At 45.1% G+C, this 11493-nt stretch overlaps 1 protein-coding gene across 15 annotated transcripts in view; it reads right to left on the bottom strand.

The window, feature by feature from the left end:
- The window catches only part of LOC146371338 (homeobox-containing protein 1-like), a 53607-nt gene that overhangs the window by 26717 nt on the left and 15397 nt on the right, over positions 1-11493 (bottom strand). For 12 of the 15 annotated variants that reach the window (XM_084954222.1, XM_084954221.1, XM_084954207.1 and 9 more), the window contains exons 4-9: positions 10067-10177; positions 6557-6710; positions 6259-6341; positions 5784-5879; positions 4318-4412; positions 704-787 (exon numbers count right to left, since the gene is read on the bottom strand). In XM_084954222.1, coding sequence (XP_084810348.1) covers positions 704-787; positions 4318-4412; positions 5784-5879; positions 6259-6341; positions 6557-6710; positions 10067-10177 — 623 coding nt within the window. The remainder of the gene's footprint in view (positions 1-703; positions 788-4317; positions 4413-5783; positions 5880-6258; positions 6342-6556; positions 6711-10066; positions 10178-11493) is intronic. The other 3 variants (XM_084954218.1, XM_084954220.1, XM_084954219.1) reach the window with 3 other exon arrangements.

The raw sequence follows: 11493 nt of genomic DNA, 5'->3' as shown, positions 1-11493 counted from the left end.
CACATTAATATCACCGTCAGCTTCATTCAAGGATTCTGCTGTGTGTATTATGTGAAAACAATTCGGCTCAATACAATAATCAATCAATACTAATCGATCCATACTGTCCTCATTTCAAACTGGCGTAGAAATGTAGTTTATGTTTCTCGGTCAAACCGGTCACTGTGATTTCAGAGGGGTCTGTGATTTGGACCGCTGCTGGTGATCATTAAAGGTTTAACTGTAAAGAATGAATATTTCAAAGCTTCAACAATAAATGTTCATCTTTTCACGTCTGAAAAAGGCTCGAATCAGGTTAATGCAGGGCTGGTACACGGACGTTTGAAGAGTGTAAAACAGCGCAGCTGCAGTCAGACGATGAACCACATCTACTGCAAAAGCTTCGTTTGGATGTTAACACGCTGTACGCTGGCGTGACAAGAGCCCGAAAATCAGTGACATCGCGCACGTCATCAACTTTTCAGTGACATGAAATCTGATTACTATATTCATCAGCAATGTGAGAGAGCACTGTGGAGATGGAGGGACCTCTTTAACCTGCTTTGGCCTCATTTGCAGCTGTGCTGTAGAGCTGTACTGCACACACAAAGGTACACAGAAGGGAAACTCTGACAAAGGCTGACGATTCACTCAATCAAAATCCAATCCACTAATCTATGGTAACAAACATCAGTGCCTCAGCGTGTTGCTGTGTGTGGGATACCTGTGTGGGCGAGGTGGGCTCCAGGCGATAAAGGCCAAAAGGTCGGCTGAGAGGTCTTTTGTCAAAATAGGGGAGGTCACAGGCCTGGAGGTATTCCAACAAAGAGTTACTGCGTTAGCTAGCAGGTCATCTGAAGAGCGAGAAGCACTGTAAAATCTGCACAATGACTTCTTCTCTTTCACTGTTACAGCAAGCGGTGCTTCACAGGTAGGGATGGGTATCGAAACCCGGTTCTTGTTGAGAACCGGTTCCCGCTGTTTCAATTCCTTGGAATTGTTTGCCATTTTTGCAAACGATTCCCTTATCGATTCCAGTCGCCCCGAATGACGTCGCCACGTTGCGGAGCGTCATTTACCTGGCAGGAAACACGGCGGCTCAAACGCTCAAAAGTTTGGTTCTACTTTACGAGAACGGATGACAACAGGGCAACTTGCAATACTTGCAAAGTAGATATTTCATTTAAGGGAGGAAACACTACGAATATGCAAAAGCATTTGCTCACAAAACACGCGATGACCTTAAATGAATGTCGTGTTTTTAATTCGCTCCGGACTCGTGAATCTCAGCCCAGCAGCAGCGGTAACGTTTGCACGTCCTCTCCCGTTAACGCGGCAGGTAAATAATCAACAACAGTGCATATTATGTTAGCGCGATCTGCCTTATTACAAAACCTGCCATTACTGTGCGTTTAGGTGACCATGATGAGAGAGACAGAGTCTGGCTCAGATGCTGGCAGTTCTCGCTGCAGTTTACCGGTAGCGTCTCCTTTCAGGCCAGGATAGACGAATGTCACCGAGCAGTGACTCAGTTTGTGGTCAAAGGTTTGCACCCGTTTGCCACAGCAGATGATTTTCGGTAAGTGGATGTGTTTAATTGTAGGCAGGGACATTACTGGATATTCTTGTGTAATTGCTACAGAATAATTTATGTTAAACTTTGTTATTGCTACAGAAGAATATTTATTTTATTATTTTACATTTACAATTTTTTTTTTTTTTTTCCTGGGGACCCTGTGACACCCCATTGAAGAGCCGTAGGCTGGATCTCTTAAGATCTCACTGCTGGGTTTGTAAGGCCACGTCACTCCTACATTTCTATCTTGTTCAAAGAGAAGATATAAAACAAAGTTCTAAGCTAATCGACCTTAGTGTTCTCCTTTTTTAAAACGAATCGATAAGAGAATCGATAAAGAATCGAATCGTTAAACAGAATCGAAAATGGAATCGGAAACGTGAAAGTCTTATCGATACCCATCCCTACTCACAGGAGAAACACATTCACACTACCGGTCAAACGTTTTAGAACTCCGACTTTTCCAGCCTTTTATTGTGAAAATCCTGCAGTTTAATGTCTCATTGCACTCTGACAGATAAACGATTGGAGTTAAAGAAATCATGGAATCAGTTTATAGACCGAAGTGTCTCCTTTGGCAGATATAACAGCTGAACACAGCGGTGGCTTCTGGCTACAACAGAAATCAAATCTTCTCCCATATCTGTAGCAGAAGTTCCCATAAATGTGGACCCTGTAGGCTGCTTTGCTTTCACTCTTCTGTCCAGTTCAAACCAGCTCGATGGGGTTTCAGTCTGGAGACTGTGCTGGACACACCATGTTTTCAAGCTCACCATCTTATTCTGTTTTCCTGAGGTAGTTCTTGGACTGATGTTTGGGTCATTATCTTGCTGTAGGATGAACTCCTGACAGACTAGGTCCACACCAGAGGGTCCTGCATGGAGCTGCAGAACGCTGCGGTAGCTGTTTTGTTCAGGGTGCCTCTCACTCTGTACGAGTCACCGACCCTGGATCAGCAAACAGCCGGTTGATGGCACTCACTGTGGAACCAAGCTTCTTTGTCTTATTCTGACGTCCTGCTGATGGCTTTCTTGCTGCAGCCCGTCCTCTCCTCACAGCTGAAACTGAGACTTACTACGACCACTATGACTCTGTGCCTGAAGCTGCTGTGCTGTGAGTAAGTGAGTAAAATTTATTCATATAGCGCTTTTCGCAGATAAAAATCACAAAGTGCTTTACAACAAAGAAAATGAAAAGAATGGAAATACGACAAATAACAATGTGAAACAGTAAAATACAACAAATTAATTAGAAGCTTGCCTACATAAAAATGTCTTCGGCTGCTTTTTAACAGAATCAAAAACATAAATAATAAAACCAGTGGGAGTGCTGCCACTGGCTGAAAGGCCGATCACCACGAGTTTAAATCGAGTGCGTGGGGCCACCAACACTCTCTGATCTGATGACCTCAGAGCTCGGGAAGAAGAATGGCGTTTCAGCAGGTCAGATATGTACTGGGGAGCTTGACCATGTAGGACCCTAAAGGTTAAAACTAAAATTTTAAAATGAAACCTTAAACTTACAGTCAACCAGTGAAGGGAGGTCAAAACGATATGAGATCTTCGCTTGGTGCCTGTTAAAAGTCGTGCTGCATATTTCTGCACAGTCTGAAGATGATTTAAAGCTGATTTGTTAAAACAAGTAAAAAGACCATTACAGTAGTCTAAACGTCAAGAAATAAAAGCATGAATAATCATCTCAAGTTCAGCTTTGGACACCATTAGTCTGAGTTTTGAAACATTCCTTAAATGATAAAAACGGTTCTGCTCCAGGATGCAGTGAGCCGCCCATCACGCAGGCTGCTGTCCTCTGACTCAGGTGTGTCTTTGGCTCTGCAGACATCTTCCTGTCACAGTTTGTTTCTGAGTGACTTCGATGCTGAAGGAAACTGGACTCACTCACGCTGTGACTTTCCTACATTTCTGTGATGGTCCGTCTCTCTTCCATGGTTGATTCCCTTTTTCTCACCATTTCTGTGCCAACACTCCACTTTCTGCAGTACAATACTGTTCAGCTGATGCTGTCCAGGGTCTGGTACCACAGTGTGCTCCAACACTACAGACAGAGGGGGCTGAAGTGATCCAGGAAAGTTGGAGCAGCAGCTTTCAAGGCCTGATCAACCTCCTTTACTGCAGCTTTAAACAGTTAACCCATGTTGTTCCCTGAAAAAGGTCTTTTTGTATCATTCTGAAATGGACATTGTGTTTCAGTTTTGGGATCATTTGTTTTAAACCTGTGGTGTTTCACCACTTACCTTTGTACCATTTCAAGCTGTTCACTGGACTGAATGACTTGAACTGCAATAAATTACTGGAAAAATCGGGCTGTTCTAAAACGCTGGACCTGTAGTGTATATTTTGAAATGTAACCTTGTTGCTTGAGATTTGCATGTTGAGCAATCATAAGTAAGCTGGTGTGTTCGATCCAGATAAAGCAGACATGTTTCCATTGGGCACGAACATTTGCTCACTGATGCGTTTCAAGTTTCAATCATGTACAGAACTTGAAGTGCTTTGTATATTCAGGGTGCACTGCAAGCTGCGTGTTGGGATTATTAACACTAACGAGACAGAGACCAATCAGACAGAACAGTCAACAAAGCTGAAATGAGCAGCATGTAAAAAAAAAAAAAAGATCACAGCTCACTAACAAGAGAAGCTCGGAGCTTCGTGCTTGTTGTTGATCAATTATGAAAACAAAGCTGGAAGACAGAAAGCTGCTCCGTCTTTTCTCAGTACGATCACATGTTCATTCTGCACTACCTGCTCTGAGAAGTCGTTCCCGTCGATGTCGTCGCTGTTGGAGTGTCCCCCTGGACTCTGGACGTCTATCCCATGGCTCTCCAGGATTGTGGCTTCTTGGAGAAAGAGGATGGCTCGTTAGACTTATGATGCATCACTGACAATACTACAAAACATGAGAGCAGTGACTGTAACCCAGCGATACAACGAGAGGTTGTACGGAAGCCCCGATACATCTGAAAGAAACGATGCTCCGAAGTAAAAGAACCTGTCTGAAAGTAGTAAGTAAAAGGTTTCAGGAAGAATCAAGGCTGCTGTAAGGATGAAGTAAACAGCTGAAAGCAGTGAAGTAACACTGCAAATATTTGGCTGAGACAACTTAAGACGAAGACGAACAGACTTTTTACCCACAGGCTGTCAGACATGCCCTACCTCCTCCCTGATTGGAGGATAACTGCACTGCCAACACCCATGGACATTACACCTTACTTATAAATCGTATTTCTATGTATACTTTAATGCAACCAACATCCCTACCTCTTTAAACTGTATTTATTATAACACTATTTATTATAGTTGCAACAGCAAGCGAAGGCCCAGACACAAAGTTTTAACAGATTACAAGTGGCTCACAAATATAAGAGTGACAGATCGAATTCACCGTTACATTGTTGAACAGCTGCCGTCACGCTAAGAAGGAAACACGCCGTCTTCTAATTCCAAGGTTTTACATGTAAGGTCATAATGGAAATGGCCATTAGCAGATCTTAAAATCAGACAACCACAGAACTACACACTAAGCCCCAAAGCAGAAGCAGCGTGCGAGTCCAGCCTTACTGCCTCCATCGTAACGAGGACGGTAAGCAGCAGCCAGGTGCTGATCAACAGCAGGTGTGAGCACATCTATAAAAGCACAAGTGTTGGCAGTTTGCAAGTCTGGAGCATTCAGGCGACACAATGCCAATCAGGAAAGAAGCAACTGCTGCTGCTGCCCATCATCAGTCCGACAGCTAAAGCTCGGCCCACGCTGGGTCACACGGCGACCCCAGGGACGCCAGCGAACCTAGCCAATGACAGAAGAGTGAGGAAATAAAGTCAAGCTGCAGTGACCAAAGTCCAGACCTGATTAGAGCGGAAACCCCAATGAACAGGAGGCTCATGCAAAGCTTCACTAAAGAAACCATACAACTAAAATCTCGCATCACTGATTAAAATGCTTCTGAGAAAATGTGAAAAAGCTCAAACATCTGAAAGAATAAATAAACGCACTGATAAGAAAATGTTTCTACTGCCGGCATATCTAAAGAACCCGAGTTTGGTTGGAGCAGTTTGAACATCCTCCGAGCCTACAGCCGTCCTCCTCACTGCCAGCCCCCTGCAGAGGTCATGGCAGGTACCTGGTGACAGACGGCGTACCTGGTGAGCTGGCAGGGACACAGTAACACACATTTCATTAACAGTTTGTAATTTAAACAGAGCTACATTACCAATGTTGGCACGTCTCTTGATCTCTTTGCGACGATTGGCAAACCAGTTGTAAACTTTCAGAGAAGTGACCCTCTCCAGATCAGACAGCTTCTTCCCTGGAGGAAAAACACAAACACAGCATCGCCATATTTGAAACCTTTTATTTGGGATGAGGAAGAAGAAGAATGCTCCGAGTGTGGCCACGTTTGGATACGACTTGTCTTGATGTTGTCATTTTATGCTTTAACACATTTGTGTCAAATGTTGTCAGAATCATCTTATGAATTACGGCTCAAAATGAGCACATTCATAACGTCACGCCGTCCTCAAGTCCAAGTGACTGTTTGTGTCAATCTGAGCACAGATTTCACACGATGCATTTCACAGCTGCTTCAATATCTGCACCATGCAGACGCAGTTCTGTAGCCAGCAAACAAAGCCATCACTCATTACAGTTGACAAAATGTGTGTAGCTTCGTACACCTGCTGGTTTACCTGGTTTCTGGATAACAGCATTGCAGGCGTTTGCTATCTCCTCCCTTTTGGCCTCATCTGGATACTGGTTGTCGTTGAAGTAGCTATAAATAGCACAAGAGTCACAGTGATTAAATTAATTTCACAAGGACGATGTCAACAAACTGGAGCGGCTGCTGTTTGTCGTGTACGCGGTGCAGCTGAGTGCGTGCGAGGCTTTGCTGGCTGCACCGTTTCTTTGACTCCTGGAGGAAATAAGAGCGATGTTATGCAGCGCTCCTACCATCTATCATCTCTGCACACTTCCTCTGGACCTCACCTCTCCATCACAGCCAGGCACTCTTTTCTCCAAGTGAAGCGGCTTCCCCGACGCAGGCGGAAGGTGCCGGGGGCGGTGGTGAGGGGGGGCGGGGTTTGCCTCCACTCCATTTCCTCCAGAGGTAACGGAGCTGGTCGCATGTTCAGAGTGGCACCTGCAGCAGGAGGATTACTCAGAGTCAACAAGTCTGCAGGTGTCGCTGTGGTTTGGAAGCACAAGTGACAGAAGGACAGCAGCGCAGAGATGGCGCGAGGATCGTGGTCGCTCTGGCAGCCAGAGCCCCGAGTCCTTCGTGAAAAACCAAGCGACATCGTCTTTTGTTAATCTCACGAGTTATGCTGACACCAAACTCGCGTCAGCTCAGGTAACGATCGCAGCAGAAAAGAAACCGAGCGAGCTCTCTTGTAAACCTCGCGACGTTACGCTCAAAGCTTGGACATTTAACAAGGCCGAACCGGATCACCTGGCCGGTGCCGGTTTATCAGAAAGCCGTGAACGAGGAGTCAATTTTCTCTGCAGCAGCGATGGAGGTGCGTGCGTGGGGGGGTGCTGGGCTCGGTCGGGCTCAGTCTGGCCATAAACAGCTTGGAGCAGTTTCCAGAGCTGATGGTGTTGGCGGGGCTCCACCGAGGAACATGCTGCAGAGAACAAGGCGTGGGACGTCTGCTGCCTGGCTATAGGGCGATACAGAAAACACACGCCGGATCTGAAGGAAGCGCCGGGCCTCTCGTTTCGCCTGTTAACCCTTTACAGTGTGGAGTCAGGATGACTGTGCACACAGCAGCAAACCCAAAGTTACTTGATAACAACAAATTGTTTTCTTCTCTTCAGTTTGGGACAGTTAGTCGCTGTTACAACAGGCTTACAATCCAAGACATCGTGACAGTCAAACACCTGGATAATTTAAGTTACAAAGATGACCTCAGTGAAGGTCAAGAGCTCGAGGAAACTGGTAAATCCTAAATCTTCAGATAATTTGGAAACATTTCTGGTGTAGTAGTGTGACGTAGCGGCTCAGACTGTTCCTGGGCTCCTGTTGAGTCTCACTGGCCCACACGAATGTTGATTATTTTAATCAGGGCTTTTCCTAAACACATAAATATCTGGTGCTTCTCTTGCAGGTTTTAGCCAACGGAAACCTGTCGGCACTGTACTTCCTGTGATTTGCACCCATACAGTTTATACAAGAGAGCTAAGGCGCATTAGCTGATCATGTTGTGCTCCACTATTTTGTCCACACAAAAACAAAAACGACCAAAAAGCTTTAAAATGTGGAGTCCAACACCACGTTAGCTCAGCTCATCTTCTGTATCATCTACAGTGCTGTCATCACTGATTCTGGGCTGAACTCAAATTATGCTGTTTAACATCAAACAGATAACGGCGATCGTGGGCCCCATTAACTGGTGAAGCAGCTAGGGGGAGTTAGCTAGCTTATAATAATTTACCAATCAAATCAGCCTGTTTTATGCTGTAGGACAGCCAACGCACGCCGGCTGACTGCTCTATATTTTACAAAGGAGTATATCAAAGTCTAATAAAGGTCACTGAAAAAGGTCTAGCCTGGATCAAGTGAAGCAAACAGCAAACTCAGCACAGCTGTGAAAGATAACACACGGCAAACTACATGTTGAAGACTTCAGTAAATATGTGACAAATTAAAATGAAGTAAAAAGTCAGAACTTTGCCTCTAAATACATTTCTAGATTTCTACCGTTGTCGTTCTGCTGACAGCACATTTCTCTAAAACAAACGTCATTGGTTCCAACATTTCTTTATCTAACACAATAACGTCACATCTTTAACTGCCGCTAAGCTCTAAGTGAGTAGATTCCATAATATAGTGATCAAAACACTATGATATGGAAGAAGTGACAGATAGTCATCAGTTAGGACGACACAGGAAACCTTCATGCCTCTCGTACTGCAGTCCTACCTTGAATCTGATACTACACAGCTACAAGTTACTCAAGTTGGATGCAGATTCTTACTTTCCTAGTTGATCACCGGGTCACTTCCTGTAGTCCCTTCTTGTTGGAGCTCTTCTTCCAGTTTTCTTAGAGCACGTCCGAGTTTTCAAACTGTTTTTGTTAACATTTAACATTTCTGCAAATACCAGAAGATGTTCACTACTTTATTATCACTTTATTATCACAGCAACATTTAACAGGGCAGGCAGCGAGTTTTCTTTGCCTCCATGCTGAGCTCAGAGAGGCAAACTCTGCTGCTATCTTTACATCTTTGCTGTTGGGACCGACTCATGAAACAAGCTTTGAAGAAAACAATTAACTGGGACATATGTTGGGAGACATTTGTCCACATAAATACCATTAGCACTGGCAACAACTGTGTGGGAACCCAGGCTAATTTGTAGCTCTGCTTAAAGCCACGAGGCCAAATACGAAACTGTTTTTTCAACACTTCAAACGAGGGTTGTCAAACGTAAATAAGCTGAGGGCCACTCTGCTGTTCAAGTAGTGCAAAACAAACAGAAAGCAGTGTTTGTGTTTTTAAACTTCAAATATTGTAAAACAAACAAACGTGAACGCAGATTTGAAGTGAAGCCTTTCATCCAACGACCAAAGTAACCCATGTAGCAGCACTTCTGCTCCCACTGTGTTCGTATATGCAGACAGTAGTGAGCGAGTAGGGGTGACGTGGGCCACAAGTGGCCCCCAGGCCGCGAGTTTGAGACCCCTGTTTTCAGTAAAGAGATTTGTTCTTGTTGGTGCACCTCCAGACTTCTCACCAAGATTAACACTATGGCTTCATCAGCAACAGAAAACTTTGGCCCCTCCCACCTTGTCCCACCAATCAAAGCCAAATGAGACCTCAGACTAGAGTGGTGGTGGTGAACCGATCTCCAGTGCAATCACCGAACAGCTTGTAACAATGCAGCGATGTCACGTGACCACTTTACAATAACTTAAGCAGACAGAAGGCGACGATGGGGCTCCACACTGATGCGGAGCTCACTACGAGGTTTCTTTTTCTTCTTCCATCTTCATTCTGCTTTTCCGCTCTGCTGCCTTCTGAGTGAAGGATGCTCAGGACAAAACAATTATTTATTCATTTCCTAGTCGGCTGCTCCTCCCCGACTCTCATCAACTTAGGCTGCGTTTGTGCTGACTCTGCTCTGCTCTCCTCGTTTTCTTATCTCGGTGGAGGTGAAACAGCCTTTCCGTTTGCTTTGATCCTTCATAACTGCTGCAGAAATGACAAATTGACAGAGTGCGTGCTGCTAAGCAACAGCCGCAGTCAAATGCGCTATTCGTGTACGTGTGCATCGCTAAGACGGCCGTTTTCGAGATTCGGTTGGTGCAAAAGATTCAAAGCATGTGACTAGCAGATCTTATACGGAGGGGAGATCGTCTCCGATTTGCTTCCACTGAGCGACACACAAACTGCAGGGTCACGCCTTCCCCCACTATCACGTACTCTCAACGGCCAACTGTCGAATGAGGGCAAAGCGCCAAAACATATTGTGCCAGTTAATCAAGCCAAATGTACCTGGTGTGGTTTTCTCCAGCGTGTACCAGCGGTAGAAAGCCCTCTTCTTCTGCTCGCTCAGGTCGGAGCCGTGCTGCAGCAGCCAATGGGAGATCCTGCTCTGACTGATGCCTGGAAAGCAGCCAGACATCAAATTACATCACAGTGATTTTTGCACAGAGCACAAAGTGTAGACAAGCACTGGAAGAGTTCAACAGACACAGAGGAGAATAGGAAAAGGACCACACAGCGTTTCCTCTCACATAAGTTCAGACTTTCTGTCTTCCTCCATCACTTATCAGTCAAACGCTGCTGGACGCTGGATCTGGGAATTCGAGTTTGAGCTGTATGACTTTTTAAATGCCAGGGTTTCTGGCCTGATTTTGCAGCACCTGTTTGGTTATTGAGTAATGCAGTAATGTTAGTTACATTCCTTTGTGTGACTTTAATAAATACCTGCAGAAAAACAAAAACAACAAACCCACAATGTGTGCAACAGCACAGGTGTGTTCTTCTACTCTAATACAGAGTTCAGAATTATACAGGTGACTTGTTGGTAACAAAGCAGCCTTTCTTTGCACTGCACCTTAAATCTGACCTGAGAACAACTGGCCCAAGCTTCGCCCGTACAGCCTCAGCTCGCCCTCGTGTCAGAGCACCGATTGGCCTTCAGCTGCCTCTGCTCAATATGAAGCGTCGTGCTGTTTTTGGGGACAAACGTGATTTTAAAACCCTTTGTGTGGCGCCTTTTGCACCACGTGTTGTGAAACATGTGGTGCAAAAGTTCTGTTTCCCGTTTGCATCACACTTTTCAAGTTTTACTACTGCTCAGCTTTTAGTTAGTGAATACAGGCACCCGCGTGTCTTCAATGCAAAATTCTGTTGACCAAACTGATCACAAACTAGGCCTGTGACACTGGGGCTTCAGTAATTTGGTCCGTGGGCATGTAAACACTGCCCCGGTCGGTTTACACACTCCTGTGCTGCGCTTAAGTATCGGCCGAGTGTTTTGGCAAAACCACGATCCAGCTGCGGTTCCAGTCGTGTGTTAGGAACCACGACCGGAACCGCAGAATGAACTTTTATTTGTAGTGTGAACGTGACACGACCTCGATCTGACACAACTACAGGTGTACGGTGGAAATTTAAGCTACTTCCCGTAGTCTTGTATCCTTTACATTTTGGATGCCAAAAGTGGGCGTGCAAAGTTCTGGCTCGCAGCCATGAAATTAATGTAAAATTCTCCATGTTCTCCACCAATCCAGAACACCTTCCTCCTATATTTACTTTGTTTCTCAGGCACATCTGGCCAATAAGAGGACTAAATATTCTCACGTGTTGATGAGTTCACAAACATTTTCCTGTGTAAGGAGAAACCAAACCATGGGTGTGAAAAGGCCCTCACTCTCCTTCCAGCTGCAGCTAAACAGCTGTGTGCAGGCTCAGGA

The sequence above is a fragment of the Perissodus microlepis genome, chromosome 15 (genome assembly GCF_051167445.1).
Source record: "Perissodus microlepis isolate ML-2025 ecotype Zambia chromosome 15, ASM5116744v1, whole genome shotgun sequence".
Taxonomy (NCBI): Eukaryota; Metazoa; Chordata; class Actinopteri; order Cichliformes; family Cichlidae; genus Perissodus; species Perissodus microlepis.
This window is presented reverse-complemented; position numbering and strand designations above follow the sequence as displayed.